General features: G+C 38.2%; 1 protein-coding gene across 5 annotated transcripts; it reads left to right on the forward strand.

The window, feature by feature from the left end:
• The first annotated feature begins 703 nt into the window (after positions 1–703).
• LOC112571560 (protein bicaudal D-like) lies at positions 704–16,323 on the forward strand. Of its 5 annotated transcripts, none has more exons than XM_025250626.1 (7): positions 704–1,037; positions 1,539–1,754; positions 2,279–2,428; positions 3,499–3,936; positions 4,504–5,931; positions 9,220–9,250; positions 14,257–16,323. In XM_025250626.1, the coding sequence occupies exons 1-7, from the start codon at positions 843–845 to the stop codon at positions 14,328–14,330; spliced, it is 2,532 nt and encodes an 843-aa protein (XP_025106411.1). In that variant the 5' UTR covers positions 704–842; the 3' UTR covers positions 14,331–16,323. The 5 variants fall into 5 exon arrangements, 4 of the variants coding, with proteins under 4 accessions (XP_025106411.1, XP_025106413.1, XP_025106412.1 ...); XR_003100848.1 differs by having other exon boundaries at positions 705–1,037; positions 4,504–6,060; positions 9,220–9,229; XM_025250628.1 differs by having other exon boundaries at positions 705–1,037; positions 9,220–9,229.
• Positions 16,324–18,075: the final 1,752 nt, after the last annotated feature.

Raw genomic sequence — 18,075 nt, forward strand, 5'->3', positions numbered from 1 at the left:
GCTGGGCTAGTAACTTAGCAGCGTAACAAATAATTCAGGTATATAATTCATATATATATATACCATGTGATAATACTTTGAGGGAAATCATGCAGTTTTGCCACAAAGTGTGAAGAAAGGCGGGGTTAGCGAAAAACCGAGTTGAGTTTATACTATTCTTGTTAGCAGTATTCACATTGAAATAAATAAAACGTAGGTTAATATGCACACAGAGGTGTATATTAAATTAATACAAGTTCGTGATATGCCAGACATCATTCGAAAAGAGACGCCGACCCGAAGACACCTCCGAGCTCCGACCCATCCCCCTCTTGAACGGTTGAACCATTCGTAGCCAGCAGTATAGGGGCAATACTTTGTTAACACGAGCATTTCTTGAGCCTTTTTAGCGTTTAGATGGAATATATTAAGCGATAAAATGCAAAACCTCACAACCAACAGAGCTTTATAGTAAACTGATCGGACAGTGAAACAGATGAGCGAGCTGAGGTCGAGACGGGCGGTGTTGTCAGAATATTTATTGCTGATGATAAATATTGTTAATACAGAAAGTAATAAAGGCAATTTTAGAAATAAAAGGTGCAGAATAATCTTAACCAGTGTGCTTTTCTCTAGCAGCAACGGAAGTTCGACTACGGACTGATCGACGTCTTCAGCTCGACAGGTTCGACCGGAAAAAGAAGACCATTCGTCACGTGACCTTCACATAACTGCATAATCTATTTCGTCAAACCATGGCTGCCATCATCTGTAATTGTAGGTTATGCTCCCCTTCTTTCTAGTGGTTTCGTAAATTTCTTCACATTTTCAAAGCCCAATATACGTTAGAGAAAGAGGGAACGATGGATCCTTCAAGCGAACTCCAGAAAGAAATAGAACGACTCAGCAGCGAACTTACCGAGACAGTTCGCGAAAAACTCCAGGCGGCCGAGTACGGTCTGGCAGTTTTGGAAGAGAAACAGCAACTGCAGGCCCAGTATGATGACTTGGAGTCCCAGTTGGAGGCCGCTAAGGCAGAACTGGAATGTGCAAGAGAGGTAAGAATTAGTGAAATTCAGATAGCTGATTACTTCCGTAACTTGTAATGTTAATGGCCTATATATCACTTCATCAGCCTTTTCAAAGATATATATATTAAAGCAATGGGTGTAAAAGTCACAGTGTAAGCATCCATCATTGTTTTGGCAGATGTATCATGCTTCAGGATAGACCACTGTAGTGACCATCATATGCTAAACAAGTGTCGCACTTGTGTGCAAATTATTCCTGATCCTATTTCAATCATGCTAATCTGGTATAACAGGAAAAACATTGTGATAATAATTTGTAACCTTTTATTAACTGCAAGAGTTTTTAAAATTCAGACTTCTCTGTTTTATTCTATGTCTGGTAGAAGTACTATGATAGATAATATGCATATTAAAACTGAATTATTTGGTTATGGAAAATTATAAAGGCTAAATGATTTGGTTATTTTAAAATGCAGAGAAGTAGAAGAAAATATTTATTATAGGGGTAAAATGCTTTTGTGTTTTCAGGCTCTTGCTAAACATCATGTGGACCTTCGAAGGCACCAGCAGACAGGAGTGCATAATGAAGAGCGATTTTTGGAGGAGACGGCTCAGAGGGAGGAAAACTATCAGGCATCAATTACAGATCTTGAAGCAGAAATAAAGATAGCCAATGCAGCCAAAGAGCGACTGAATAGTGAAAATGAAAGGCTTTTATCCAATGTGAATGAGCTTACTCATCAGGTAAAGTACTCTGTATTTAAATTTTAGAGAGGTGTTATGAGAAGTTTTTAGAAGATATAATAACAATGGATTGGAAGTTGAACATTACCTTCATCTTAATGCTAGCTTAATCTAATCAGACTGCAAATTATTTTCAATGACTTATTTTAGTTTGTTCCAAGATACTAGTTTCCCAAATGTAAGTCAATAATTCTGTTTTAAAGTCAAGATTTCATTTACCATGAAACTAGGCTTACTGTTACGGGATTATATCATTAATACACTCTAAATTGGACATCTGCTAATCACGTACAGAAATACTCCAAAATATATTTAAACTGCACATTAGAGAGTTTTTAAATGTTTGTGTGTGTGTGTGTGTGCCTTTATAACTCTTAAATGTTGATGGCATAATGAAACTTGGTATGACATTCTTGGATGCAGGACATATTTATTGGCATTATACAACAAAGAATAAGAAGATTGACATTTATTTAGTATTTATGCGGACCAGACAAGTTTGTGAATAGTATAATCTATTACAGGTGGAGCTTCTTGAAGTCCAGCGCCAACAACTTAAGCATGAAAACCGTGAATACAAGATTAGAGAAAATCGAAATCTGAGTGATTATGCAGAACTTGAGGAGGAAAACATTTCGCTTCAGAAAACTGTTTCTCAGCTAAAGATCAGCCAGGTTAGTAGTGAAGTTTATTAAGCATAACAGAGGACAGATTAGAAAATTTGGGAAGTTTATTCATAACAGGCCAATCTGAAAGTTCTTGTGGTTTTGGTTTTATATGGATTTGAAGTTATATACAGAATGTGTTGGATATATGTTAATGATTATTGTGGCTTCTGGTTTCTTTTTCATTAGTGATGTAACACTCATTTTAATAACATCTGTATATATTTGGCAAGTCACAAAAATATGTTTTTCATTTCGATTTTTCTTTGAAAAAAGACTTTTGCTTATTATTAGACTCTGGATATTAGTAAGCTTTGATATGAAGTCTTGACAACAGATTGTCACCTCTTCTTGACCTACTATGACAAATGTAACATCTCTCTTATGTAATCATAGTGTAAATGCTGGCTTTAATATTTAGATTATCTTACATGATATTATTAAGGAAGTTTATGCTTATCTTATGCTTATAATCTAGTTTGACATCTGTATAATTTAATATTTGTACATACCCCATAAGTTCATGGCTGGCAAGTAATTGTGATTTTAACAGTGCTTTCCCTTTAGTCCTTGAGTCTAAAATTCTGATGCATTGAATATTATTTAGATGAATATTTATGCTTATAGTTGTAGTTTGATGCTACTGTCAACCTATTTTATTTTGTATAGACCTTGTTTGAAACTGTGATCTAATAATATTAAATGGGCTTTATTGATATTCAAATTTGAGAAGGGATAAGTAAAGGGAAGACATTAGAAGCTCATGGTGGGGTCTTTGTGTTTGAGTAAAGAGCATGAACCTGTTGATTTGAAAGGGGAAGACCTTAAAAATGTAGAGAGTAAGATTCTTAAACAAATGTAATAAATGTGTTGGTATTTGCAACATAAGCTGAATTATAATAGTGCTTGTTCTGTTTAAAAATGCTGATTCTGAGCAAAATCTTATGTTTTCAAAGTGAAGAGTGCAGAAACTTTGAGAATGATCTGATACAAATTTTGTGTAGTTTGTTTGGTTTCCATAAAGAGTGACTGTTTAAAAAAAAAATCAGAGGAGACATCAGTTCATTTATTTGTTTCAGGTTGAGCTGGAGGCATTGAAGCATGAAACAAAGCGGCTTCAAGAAGAGACTGAGGATCTGCACATGCAGGTAGAAGAAATGACCAACCTGCGGCGCATCGTTGAAAAAAATCTAGAGGAAGCTCTTGGTTCCCTTCAGCAAGAACGTGAACAGAAGCATGCTCTCAAGAAGGAACTTGACCAGCGTCTAACTCGCGAGTCTATGTTTAATTTGAGCAGTCTGGCTCAGTTTAGCGGACTGTCAGAAGGTCTCTCCTTTTCATATTGCAGCCACGAGTCATCACAGGATTCAGGGGCTGAAGAAGATGGAGAGGGGCAGGATCATGCCCACCCAGCCTTGAAACGAATCGAAGCTGATTTTGCATTCATGAGAAAGGATGGCGAAGCCCCTGCTACGCCTCGCTTAGGGGTTGTTGGAGACATCCTTAGTGAGATTCAGGTAAATGGTTTATAACACATTGTTAAATTAAGACATTTCTTTGAAGTATTAAAATCTTGAATCCACTTACCTAACATAAATTAAATAAAGTTTTATTTAATCTGTGTAGAAAAGGGTATATTTTTAAAAAGTTTTCATGTTTGGCTTCTCATTTGGACATTGCATACAGCTGAAGACTTTTTCAGATTTGTGATTTGTGTTTAATTTTTAATGACGACATTCAGCTGGCTTTTTACAAAGAATATATGAATTTGTAAACTCCATAGAAGGGAAGTTTAGTTTTCAAAACATAAAAGAGGAGATTAGTGCACGTGTTTAGCAAACTTTACAAATAAATTGCTCTGATCTTAGTACTTAATCTTAGCTTATTGCATGCTACCAACTTCACTATGTCAAAGGCTTTCCTCCACTTTAAACACATGCACTACAACCTACACACACACCCATACATGTATTTATGCACATGCAATGTCTATTATATACACAGTTTTATCCTTAGATTTACTGTCTGTTTTTCATCTCTTTGCCTTGCATTTATTCCTGAACAATAAAATTGTGTGATGGTAGGTAACAGAAGTGGGAAAACTGGAATCTATGTTGCAACAATCAGAAGAAGAGAAGTTAGAACTGCAGAAGGCACTTGATGAAGCCCGCAAATTGATTCAAGACACACAGCTGGATCTTACTGAGCAAAAGAAGCGAGCTGATCAGCTGAAATCCTACATAGGGTCACTTTCCAGCCTCAGGGAATCATGTTCAAGGCTTCCAAATGACCTAGAAGTATCATTTGATGAGAGCCTTCTTCGGGAAATAGAAGAAGAGCCAGATCCTGACAGAAGAGCCCTCTTGCAGTTGCGGAACAATTGGCATTTAAGAGACAAAAAGTACAAGACAGCTTTGAATGAAATTGGCAGCTTGCAGGCGGAAATACTAAGGCTTCAGGCATGCACAACAGCACTCGATCAGGGAGCGGAGTTTAAAGAGGCATTAGAAGAGCTGCAGAGCAAATGTATGCTCTATGAACAGACGATTAGAGAACAAGAACAAGATTTAAAAGCAATGACAGAAGCAGCTGAACATGCTCAGGGCAGTATGAATACCACAAGGGGTGAGTTAGTGCACATCACAGAAGAATTGGCTCAGCTTTACCACCTGGTTTGTGAGCTCAGCCGAGAAACACCATCCAGAGTTATGCTAGACCATGCAAAGTCTTCTGTTGAGATGGTCCAGCCTGCAGATAGTGAACGAGAGAGCAGTGAGGAACCTGCAACACCACAAGGAGAGACTAAACCAGTTATAGACTTAGACATTGTCTCAACAACATCCAAACTTAAAGCAAAATCTCATAGAAATAAGAAGACAATTCTCCAGGGAGGTGCGAAAGTCGATCCTACATCGTGTGAAAAACTTTCAGAAACAGTTGTTGATCAGGTGAAATTCTTGAAGCAAGCTGTTGACCACCTGATGGAAATTTCGAAGACATGGAATCGTGATGGTACTAATGAAGCTGGTGACAGCGGGGAGGACATTGCAGAGCTGCAGGACCAAGTGGTGAAGCTCAAGGCAATGTTGTCCACAAAGAGGGAACAGATAGCCACACTTCGTTCAGTCCTTAAAGCCAACAAGTCCACTGCTGAAGTTGCCTTGGCAAACCTCAAACAGAAGTATGAAAATGAAAAAGTTATCGTCACTGAAACAATGCTGAAGCTGCGAAATGAGCTCAAATCGCTGAAAGAAGATGCAGCCACATTTGCCTCATTGCGTGCCATGTTTGCTCAACGATGTGATGAGTATGTGACACAGCTGGATGAAAGCCAGAGACAACTCGCAGCAGCAGAGGAGGAGAAGAAGACGCTCAACTCATTGCTGCGTATGGCCATTCACCAGAAATTAGCCCTCACCCAGCGCCTTGAGGACCTTGAGTTTGATCGAGAGAGGCGTAACATGACACGCCGTCCAGGCGGACGCGGGGCAGGCAAGATAACCAACTCCAAAGTAAGTCACAACTACCAGTCTTCCTCTGACGACTATGGTGGTTTCCAACGAAAGGGCTACCATAACTTCCGCCGCGACTATTAGAGTAGGGGAGGCTGGGGCCGTGCTGAGCTTTTTTGCCAATGCTGGGTAAGTTGATGGGCCGATCATCAGACCTGGCATTGTTCCTGCTGTTCTCTTCAGCTTTTGGTGGTTGCTAGTCTGTTAACTGCATCTTGGGACCAGATATCTCTCTCTGCAGTATTAATCACTTTTATTCCTCACATTTCAAGTCTTCTTTTAAAACAGAATCCTTGAGATAAATCACTGCCCTAAAATATGTGTATATAGATAGGTCAGTGATATTAATAATTTATTTTATTCAAGTTCAATTTCATTTAGCTGGGTAATTGACAATTACAAAATAAGGGATGTTTATTTTGTCTACTCAGAGTTATATGATAACTGAGTAGAATTCATAGGGATGAAAGGAGCAATGTATACCTGCAAGCTAGGTTTGCAAAACAAAAAAAGCAATAAAGTAGAAAGATTTGGGACACAAACTAGGCGGCAGTCTCTAGTAGCTGCAGACGTAGACCCAATCATATTTAGCCATTTGTTGAAGAGGAAAAATTGGTTTTATTTCTTTTCATGTTTATTGGTCAGTCTTTGGTGTAACTCTGACATCTTTATGGCCTTCAGTTGCAATATTTTATAAGCAATAAAACCAGGATATATGGAGGTTTTTATAACCTTTTAGTCACAATTTAAACTCTAGTGACATGGGGCAACATTCAGCCCTCAAGACTGCTTCATTGCTATATTAGCTTTATTTGATTTTTTTTCACCTTTCTATGTCATTCTGTAACATTCTCATGGTCATTGCCATCTCATAAATTCTTATCTTCCACCCCAGGGCAGCAGCTAAGCTCATCTAGATGGAGATCTTTTAAATTGCATATTGTTTCATTCTGGCAGCATACATTTTCTGTAGTTCTTTTCCTACATTGGGCTATCAGTTTATGGTCATTTTCATACTAAAGCATGATCAAGCTATAGATCAGTAAAGAATATAAGGAAAGGTCTTGTCCAGTACTGTCTGTAGTGTTGTGCTAATGTCAGAATGGATTTAGTAATAGTTTTGCTACTTTCTCAGATACGTATGCCATATTCTCTTGCATTCTTCTTAATACCCAACTGTTCTATCCCCTTTCACACTTAAGCGTGAAAATTAGACAGGTTGTTTGACTGTCTGCTTGTGATGTTTTTGTCATCTGAGCATCAAGAATAAGAAAATCTCTGCATTAACTCCAGAATGTTTTTAAGAGAGTGGTGCATAGAACTTTTTTGTTTAAAGGGGAGCTATTCAGTATTGCAGTATGTGGCCTTGACAGATCTTGAGTTCATGTCACTTGCTGATTAAGTCATTTTTATATGGGTCTCTCCCAACCCAACCCTATGCTTGTTTGTTATGTGAAGCTTACAGTGAAAGTGCTGTTGTGCCTTTTGTCCATCATGTTGGATGTAGATTTTCTTTCATTTGGTTTCCCTGATGACCTTGTTTACCTAGAAGCGGTACTTACCTGTTCTAAGATCTAATGTAGCCCTACTTTCCAGATTTACTCATATTTTGTCTCATTAAAAAAAAAAAAAAAGTTCTGGGATTTTTCTGTTCAGTGTTTTTGCAATTCTCCAGTTAACCACCAAATCACTTTTACAGTTTTAACCTCCCCTGTTGTTTGACTTAAAATCTACAACTAGATGAGGTATTAGAAGCCCTACTTATCTCTGGGTCATCCTTTTGTGTAGGCAGTGGCCATTTCTTCTCCCTGAAATCTTTTTTTTTTTTACACTATCCTTTAAGAGACAAGTTCCCATTCCACAGCTGTCAGCTGGGGGGAGTTTGCTGCATCACAGGGGTATCCCTTGGGGTAGTGAGTCAGCCTTCAGGTGCCCTAACCACTAGCTATCTGCTTCCTTAGAGGTATGGTTTCCTGACATGTCAAATATCTTTTTGTGAAGGCAATGCCTATCTTCTTTTCCTTGCTACTTCCGCAGACCTGTACGGGATCAGGTATCTATTGCACAACAGAGTCAAGAGGGTGAAGTACTCTATATCACATGGGTATCAAGCAGGTAGTGTGTGCACTCTTGGGTTCAGATGCCATTGCTCAAAGTTATCCAGTTCCTTAAAGTAGACTTTGTAACTAGATCCTAAGACCAATTTTTCTTGCATTTTCTGGCCATGATGTTGTCTTAGCAGCATGCTACATATGCAACATGCCTGAAACTGGTAATGGGTTTGTACACTGCAGAAATATTTTTGCAATCAGCAGAAGTATAAAGCTTTTATATGAAGGATCTGTTCTTTTTAAAAAGGCTTGAATGTATTTGCTTTTATAATTTATTTGAACATGTAGAGCTTTTTTATAGATAGAAATAACCAGAGTTTTTACAGTAGAAAGGTTTGATCCATACAGGAAATGAAAACTTTTTTTTAATCCTAATTACAAAATTATTGTGTGTGCTATGCACCTCAGGAAGTTTTGTGTATATAAGAATTTGCAATCATCACGATACAAATTCTTGTTTATATAAACTGAGGTGAGTTTTTTTTCTTAAACTTTTTTCTGTGAAGCATTGGTTAGCATATCACTTAGCTAGTAAATGAAACAGGTTTATAAATGACTGAACTTGGGTGCTTTCTTATGTATTCATTGTTAGCAGCATATGCAATATACATGTTTAAATCTTTCATTTTATATTTTTAACTTTACTAAAATACTAACAATTTTTTGCAGTGTATTGAATTAAACAACTTTGTAATACCTAGTAACCATAAACATTTCTAATCAATTGAATAATATTGCAATACTATTGAATCTCTTTATATTAAATGCTGTTTTTTGTCTTTGATAGATGGTGCATGTTTGCAAAAGTGTATGTGTGTGCGCATGTGCAGGTGTGCACCAAACAGACCCATTTACAATGGCTTTAAAGCAAAACTTAACAGAATTTATTCGCAGACAAGAGTTTGAATCTATAGTAATGTGGGAGCAAGTTAAGGGAAACAAATCATAAAATTGTACGCATACAAGTAAAAGTAACTTTCTCTAGATAAATGTGGTGATAAATATCGAAGATAGTTGAAAATTTGGTGCCTTTTGGAGCACACTAAATGGTGATGGCTATTTGGCTAGGGTTTGCTAAGAAAAACACAAATATTTTGTTTGTTTGTTGGAAAATGCCTCTGCATGAGTAACTAATGGATTCTTCCTGTTGTTTCTGCCTCCATCTTTGTGGAAACAGGGGATAAACAGTAAGATCTGCCTGCCTACAGGTTAACCTTTTCCCTCTTGGCATGCCTGCTGCTTCCACAACATCTGTGTTGAGTCCAGCTTCTGTCTGTAGTCCATATGATTTGGTTGTGCTTTCATTGTCGATTGCCCTCACAAATTTTTATGATCTTTTTGTCTACAGCTTATTTATTTATTTGTTTTGCAGAGTGCATGGTACTAAAAATTACAAGCGTGCACATAAAGATAGTAATGCACTTAACTAAAAAGAAACAGAAAAAGAGGTTTTTAAATATGAAATTGAGCGTTTAAATGTATTTGTAGAATTGTCAAGGCATTCTTTTTGCACTTTGCAGTGATATGTAGTCAATCAGTTTCATATAAGACTCATCTTATAAGACACTAAATTTATGATGATAGCGATATAAAAATATGTTTCATATATATATAAATTTGAGCAACTAGTTGAAAGTATAAAATCTTTTTATATCAACAAAATATGCTAGGACTAGACAAGTATGTCTGATTGGTTAGTATGTATATATCTGAACAATTTGTTTATATTGTGCATTATTTATGTCTATGCTAGATTCTCTAAAATATTTTTATATGTACTTAACTGATTTATTTTGTCACTGAAACTTATTTTGGGTGAGAAATAGGCCAGTAGCAGCAACATTTCAGGCACATTTGCAATTAATTTTCCGTAACTTTAAGTCTTTTTTTTTTTTAAATGAAGACAAAATTTATAATGCGGTGTTGCTATTGTTGAAAGTACATTGGTTCTTATATTGTCCTGATCGGTGCTGACTTGATGCCAGAAATCTTTTCAGTGGTATTATTACAGTCTGCAAGTCTACCTTTTAAAAACTTCAGATTTGACCTTAGCACACAAAGGCCACTGTCGTTGGATATTGCATTTAATACTTTAAATCATAGTTTAATGCCTAAGGACATTAAGTGTTCTCTTAATTTTCTACAGTTCATTTGATTGTTTGCAGTCTAAATACCTTATATACTCAGTAAGTGATGAAGACACTCTAAACTGTAAAGAGATTCAGATAAAACAGTGTGTTCTGTACATTCATTTTTTTTACTTTTTTTAATGATTGGTTATTTTTGCTAGTCTAAACTGTTACATCTCTGTATACATCTCAGAAGCGCATAACAGTTTGAGCTATGATTTTTGCTAGTAACAGTTTTTGCATGTTTCATCAAATCATGCATTGAAGTCTTACGCAGGTGGAGTTGTCCTTATCCTGTAAACATGTGAGATTGATGTTTAAGTCTGTATTGATGTTGTGATAAAAATTATCAGTTTCCTTAAGTATTTTGTATCTTGCAATACCAAGAAGGGAGAAAGAGTAGCAGCACACTCTAATATGGTATAATAACCATCTCTAGTTTGATCAGTTCTTTAGAGTAACAAAATATTTTATAGAAAAGCCTTTTTTGTGGTACATGACACTGTGCCATTTGCAATACATACAGTACTAAGAATCAATTGTGTTGGCGAGGCTGATAAAATACTGAGCTCTGCAAAGCTTTTAAGATATTCTTCACAGTAATTAAAGAAAACGTTAGTGCAATACTTAAGCCTTATTCTATGTGGGCAATTTCTACTATCTTCAAAAAAAAAAAAAGGATCAGTTGGATCATCCAGTTATTTTTAGTTTGTAGTGTAGTCTGTCCAGTGCCATTGAACATAAAAATGCAACCACTTATGGGTCTTTCGTGCCTGCAAAATGCACCACCATGATTCATTATGATTATAATGGACATACAGCAGTTAATGGCTCGAGCAATTGGGAAAAAATATATCCCAATGCTAACATTTTAAGTGTTGGGAGGTATACGTTATCCCTATTCATATATCAAAAAAAGTAAGGTTTATATTGCTGGTTGAATGCTTCCACAGTTACATCTTTATTACCATAATCTTTACAGGTTATGGCAGCCTTATCAAGTTGACATATCAATTTATGTGAAAAAGGTGATGAGTGCTCCTTCCTCATGCATTGAAATAAAACTTTAATAGGCAGGCCTGAAACAATTACCTGATTCAGGATTGTGGCATGCAGACTACCATTATGATAGGATGACATTCAGGATTATAGTAGAGTTAAAGTATTTAATTTAAAACTTACATTTAGTGTCCATTAGGTTTAAGAAGTCATTACTCATCATTTCTCAATAAATTATGTTAGTAAATGTTATTAACAAGAGCATTTCAATTCAGCATCTATGCAAGTTACATCGTATCATTTTCAGGAAAATGCTGAGAATGGTATATTCAGTTGACATTTAAATTTATTAAACTAGATTGCCAAGAAAAATTCATCAGGTCTTCTGGTACATGTAAAAAATTAATGTCCAGTCTAAATTAGCATGCGTGACATAAAAGTCTGTCGTACAAGTGTTATACACAACCAACTAGAGACAGTTTTGCAGCAGCCATGAACATTAAACATTTACTTGTTCTTTACAACTATGTTTAGCCTAGAATCATGCTTAAAATTGTTTTCAGCAGACTGAAAATTTAGGCTAATCAATTGCTGATAGAAGAATAATTGCCAGATAAAAATCTGCAGTACCATAAAGATCACCACCAAACTTTTTAAGACTCCTAAGGTCATTGGTGTTTTGTGGCATCGATGACACTTTGGCATGTGTTGAGGTCTTTTATTATGGAGGATGACCTAATTCAAGTCGTGCAGGCATTCTGCATATTTGCCAGTTCAGTGCTGTGATGAACAGCCAGATTGATGAATCGCTGCAATAAACCTTACTATCTACAACAGTCAGAGTACATCAAGACTCTTCTTGTTTCCTCCTTTTGTCAGAGTGTTTCTTGACGATATAATGCATGCAGGTTTGTATAGAGTAAGGTGAGTTCAGAGAAAAGCATAGTTGTGGTCAAAAGCACAACTAATACTGAACAATATCACCATAAATGGAAAATGGAAGTTGATCATTTTAGGTACCTTGGATTAACCATTACAAGCGATGGCAGATCAGCAGTAGACATTAAGGGCATATGCGGCCAACAGTTACTGTGACTAAGCTCATTACATTGAAGAAGCATCATCAGCTTCCTGACCAAATGAAAACACTGCTAGAATTTGGTCGTTTCCATTCCTCAGTGAAATTAGAGCGCAACTTCTAAATCTTAAGCAGAGGAACAAAGCCTTTGAGATAATATAGCGATTCCCCAGGCAGGAGCCACCCCTTTGCCAGCATCAAGGAGAGGAAGCTGTTCGTAGTCATGTTAAAAGCCATAATAATCTTGCCATGCAATAATCCTGCAGAGCGTGCTGGAAGGAGGCAGAAAGAGAGGCATGCTTGGAAGACTTCAGAGATAACCCATTAAGAGGCCTCTAACTATGCTTCACCTAGCAGATGACAGATAACAATGGAAAGCCCTGTCATCTAAAAGAGGACCAAATGAAGAGCCCTGTCATCTAAAGAACAGACCATGGTGAGCCCTGTCATCTAGGACAGACCACAGTGAGACCTGTCATTGTTTCAGACCACAATGTCATCTAGAAAAGGGCAGACCATAGTGAGCCCTGTCATCTAGAAAAGAACAGACCACAGTACTGTCATCAAAAAGGGGAAAGACCACAGTGAGCTCTGCCATCAAGAAGAGGGCAGACCACAGTATTGTCATCAAAAAGGGGAAAGACCACAGTGAGCCCTGCCATCAAGAAGAGGGCAGACCACATTATTGTCATCAAAAAGGGGAAAGACCACAGTGAGCCCTGCCATCTAGAAGAGGATATTACAACAGAGCTGTCATCAGGAAGAGGACAGACCATGATAAGTCTTGTCATGTAGAAGACCACATTTTTGTGAGCCATCTGAGCTAGGAAAGGACAGACCTTAACAGAAGGTCATGTCAGCTGCTTGGTCTCCCATATTTACCCCTTGCAACCACAGTTAATGAAATACTTTATTTAATTAATCATTTGGGTGACACCAATAATCATTTTGTGGAAATGTCAAATGAAGGGAGGTAGTGTAGCTTAGTGGTTGGTGCATTTGACTGCAGAGCAGAAAGTTGCTGGGTTGAGGCTCTCTTGGACCTGTGTAAAACCCCTGTCCTGCCCATCTAACTTCTGTTGTAGTAACAGCTACCTGATTTATGAGGAAAGGTCAAGAAGGCAGAGGAATGGGCTTTGCCTTCCACATACTGTACTATACACACAGGAAACCACATTCACTGCCTCTGTAACATTAGCTTCTGGAACCTTAACCTTTTCTCTTAACAAAAAGCCTGTTATTAGGTGGTAGTACAACTGGTTGTGCAGTTTATCATTTTGTTCACCACACGGAGCTGGTATTATGATTGTACTGGATGTGGAATCAAGATGTATAGATATTGTGTCAGGACTTCATTAAAAAGAGTAAAGATGCTGGGTTTAATTTAAACCAGGTGTGCTTTATTTTTGCATTTGTTCACATTTATTTTCTGAAAACCAAACAATTATTTTATATGTAGTAAATGTTGCCTGATCTCTGTGTAGGAAACATGATCTTTGCCTACCTGCTGGTTTCCCACCACTTTCATTTGGTTCTAGTTTGTTTCCACTTTTCTCTTTGGATCCCTTTCTCCAGTGTCTCTCATACTTTTATCTTGCCCTCAGGGATTCTCCAACATAAATTTTCTTAGAATTATTACAGGCTTTGCATAAAATAATTAAAATTGCTACATTTTAAGATTCTTTCAGTGGCTTATGAAACTTAAAAGCTTTCATTACAGTTTTTTTTAAAGATTACATATATAAAACACTATTCCTGGTGATATCGTTCAGGATAGCTGCTGTCATGTGGTTTAGTTAAAATGCTTGTGTGATGCAATCCCCAGTTTCTCTGTTATATTTAGGGACACCCTCATTTATAATCATGTGGGGGGTGGGGGAGAAGAGAAAGTAAAAGTGTTTAACAAGGAAAAAAATCAATTTTCATTTCACATGGTTCTAGCTTGAGTTTGCTGATATGAAAGGTAAGTACTTAATGATTTTATGATAAGGAGAAGTATTTGTTTCAGAGCTGATGTCCTGCAGTCCTGGCAGCTGCAGTAGCCAGCCCATGACCACTAGCATCACAGAAGACCGCATGTGAAGAGAGGCAGCAGAGTCATGCTGGCAGAACCCACGAAGTGATAAACATTACTTTGTGACTTAAATGGATAACACAAAAGCCGTGATGTACAATTAGCCCCAGTTTTTCTCTGCTCGGCTTTCCTGCCTCACTTTGTTATCATATTCCACAATGGTCTTTCGTGTACTGTATTTGCCTTGCTGAATCTCGCTCTGTTTACGTCACACAACCCAAGTATCTTTGTTTAAATTTTCTAATCTGGAATTATAAGTTTTCTTTTTAAAGTAGTGAAAGTGAGCATCACATCAAAATATTTGAATCAGTGATGAGTTATTTCCTTACAAGTGGAAAGGGTTAGTGGTCATTGTTTTTTGTCACCACTCAAGGTAAGGAAGAAGGAGCTACCTCTTCTGTTCGTAGTGCCATTTATTTGTTCACACTTCAGTGACTGAGTACAAGGCCATGGTGCTTTGGTGAAGAATAGACTCAGTTGTTAGACTTGGGTGTCTGCAGAAGTATCCCAAGCACTACAGAGGTCCTTGGCTGATGCACCTCCAACCTATGATTGGTTCAAAGCCTCTGTCCTTACAGATGCTAACTGGTCATCCCAGGAATGGTTCTCTTTTGCCTCATATTGGGGCTAAGCACATTTTTGCAGAATGAAAGGCTAGAAGTTTAGTTTCATTTTTTTGTGAGGACAATACACATGAAATATGGAAGTCTTGCTTGAAGAGTTGCAGTAGTTTACTGCACAGGCTGTTGATGCAATCTGTAAAGGATGCAGAACACGGTAGCTTCATGGCTGTGTTGGTGCAGCATCAGCATGTTTAAAGTTTGTGATTCCTTCACTTAAATGGTTCATTCCTCAGCAAGCAAATCCCATTCTGGGAGAAGAGGCAGAAGAGAGAGTAATAAAAAGATTTGTCAAGTGTGCTTGGAGTTCTGACCAGTTGCGCATTTAGCTTGTTCATCAAATTGTATACCAGGACCTGTAATTTGTATGATTTTTCTTTTTATCACTGAGGGATGGAGATGTCATAATCGCTAACTGGAAATGGTAAGTCTTATTTACATGTGTATCTGTAAGTTATTCTGTGATATTATTGATGTACGCTTGGTGGCTGACCAGAAATGCTTGAATGAATTTTACACCTTGGATATGCTGGGTAGAAGGTCTTGGGTTTTTTTTAAAAAAAGGTAGTTGTATAAATACATGGTCAGTAATGGTGGCATAGAATGCTTTTGCTTTAGTCCACACTGTTTGTGGTGGCAAGGACAATTTGTTGAGCACAAATTGAATTTCTTTAGGGTTTTTTAGGTGATTAAATCATGTCTAAGAACATAAATATTTACACTAGTCACGAATGTATAGCTTTTCAAGAAGAGTGTTTAGAATGCATGCGTGATTTACAAAGTTATGTACAGGAATGTTTACATTTAGGCAGTAGCAAGCTGGACTTTCGTAAGAATTCACTGACCATCACCTTCAGAAGTTTGCACTTGGTCTCAGGTTTGAAGCTGCATAGCGGTGGTCAGTTTTGGTGGGATCAGTCATGCTTTATGACCGCTTAGTGGAGGCTTTCGCTCTTTCTTTTCAGTTTTAATGTGCAATGAACTTCAGCTTGTTATAAAAATATATTAAGCGAATTAGACATTACAAGCATGTGATTACAAGCAAGAGCATCATGGTTTGTACTGAAAGATCTGTATGACACAGGGTTTCATTTGTTTGCATTCACAATTTATTTATTTTTGTATGGGGGAATGTAAGATTGAAATGCGCTATTATTTTTATCTGTGATGTTGAAAGAACTCTGTAAGAGCCAACGGTATGGTGATTTTTTTTTTAGGCCATGTATGCTGTTTGTATTTGCTCGGCAGTTATTGGGAATGCCGTGCTCCTATGTTTGACTGTTTGATCAAGCTTTGGGTACTGTCCCACAGAAACGTCATTTCGTACAATCCCTAATGATTAAGCTTTTGCAGGCACCATTAAATGCATTTTTAAAACTTTCTCAGTCTCAGCTTGTCAGGTCTGTCTTGCGAAGATGAGATTACAAAATATGTTGTGTGGAAAAGAAGTAGTGTAGTGGACGTTACAATCACGTGAACACTGATATCAGCATTCAAACAGCAGGTTCAAATTTAATGTAACAGTCTCGACAAATTTTAGGAATGAGGTTAGAAGCTTTCTTGTGTGTAATGCGCGATCTACTGGGGCCATGACCTGCACCATCCGCCAGTCTCGCAGTCAGGTCTACGTCCAACGTAGTACGTTCAGGTCAGAGTTGGGCGTTAGTAGATCGTATATGCATGCACGTGCGACTCGTACACACCCCAACCCCAAGGTTTTAGACTAAGTTCTGGCATTGGAATCAAAGCGGAATAAGACGCCGATAGGTATCATGAAAGGTATGATGAAAGCTCTCGGATGCTCCATTAAACGGGGTGACTTCAACTGTGACATCGTCGGAACAACGTGAGGCGACCTCAGCAGTCGCCGGAGCCCGATGCGAATCGATAGCCGCGCAATGGAAGTGCTGGACAAAAAGACTCCTGCAACCTTCAGACACAAATAAATGTCTCAACTTGAAGACGAGGTTTTAAACGAGCCGTGAGGCTTTCTGCTCCTGTGAAGGCGGGGGAAAGTTCCGTTCAGAAGAAGGCAAGGAGGGAGAGGGAGCTGGATGCGCTAATGATTGAATACGCTTTTGATGGACTCGGACATGCCTGAAATAATGACATATTGTCAACGCTCTACAATGAATACAGAAGGTCAGCTAAAGTTCAAAGAAATAGGAGAGAACGTGAATTAAGTGCCGCATTGCTCTACTGTCCAGTTCTCCCTGGCTGCATTCATCCCCTTCCTGATGTCTCTGTTCACCATTCTGTATTTGGTAGCTTCTTTGGGGCTGCTCTTCCTTTCTCCAAGACTCTCCTTTGCTCATAGAGATGTAGAAAATTATTCGTGACCCAGGGTTGTTTCTTCTTCTGGCTCCATAGCACCTCTTTGTGAATATTAGCACCTTCTTGATATTTCTAGTGAAGGTGTCTGGCAGAAATGCGAATGGAGATCAGCCTGCCGGACATGGGTGTGCAGCTGATGTCTGCTTCCATCACTTTTGCATTTAAGAGGAAGCCCGCCTTCCTTGTGTTCGGTTTCTACCCACTGTATCAGAGCCTGTGGCCTTCGTCAGTTGTCTCATGAAAGCCTGACCATCTAACCTCTGGTCGTCCCACAGTGTACCCATGTATCTATCGAGCTCATGGGGAGTTTACCTTGCCGAACTGGTATAATGTGAGGACAGTCGAAGTACCGACGAAAGTTCCTCAGCTCGATTGTTGATGGTTTGGGTGCAGTGGTGGCCTGTCTGCTGTCCCCTCCCCGGAGTTTGCCGAAGGGGCTCGCGGTCGTTGTTGATCCGGACTTCAACCGATCCAGCATGACATTTTCCTGCATTGTGAAGTTACCTTCATCGCCGTGTGTGAAGACCATGAAGAGCTTGTATTTTTCGTTCCCGGAGTTTGCCGCATGCACTTTGGTTCCTGTAATTATTATCCTTTAACATTGTGAATGTCTCACGGCGTAAGCAATACACATGTGTAGGTTCTCGGGTTCTTTCACCTTGCTTCGATGGAAGAAAACAAGCAGATACACACACTCTTCGATGTGTTACAGACCTACGGCCTCTGACCAAGTAGTCAAAGGAAAAAGCCTTGTAACAGCAAAGCTAGAACACGACCAGTGTGGCGCACGTAGACACAA

This window comes from Pomacea canaliculata, linkage group LG9 (assembly GCF_003073045.1).
Source record: "Pomacea canaliculata isolate SZHN2017 linkage group LG9, ASM307304v1, whole genome shotgun sequence".
NCBI lineage: Eukaryota > Metazoa > Mollusca > Gastropoda > Architaenioglossa > Ampullariidae > Pomacea > Pomacea canaliculata.

What these genes read in the sequence shown, in the direction of transcription:
- LOC112571560 (XM_025250626.1), top strand. Translation starts at nt 843, where the DNA reads ATGGATCCTTCAAGCGAACTCCAGAAAGAAATAGAACGACTCAGCAGC. An exon ending in AACTGGAATGTGCAAGAGAG is followed by an intron (nt 1,038 to 1,538) that starts GTAAGAATTAGT and finishes TTGTGTTTTCAG; the next exon opens with GCTCTTGCTAAACATCATGT. An exon ending in GCAAGATAACCAACTCCAAA is followed by an intron (nt 5,932 to 9,219) that starts GTAAGTCACAAC and finishes TTGTGGAAACAG; the next exon opens with GGGATAAACAGTAAGATCTG.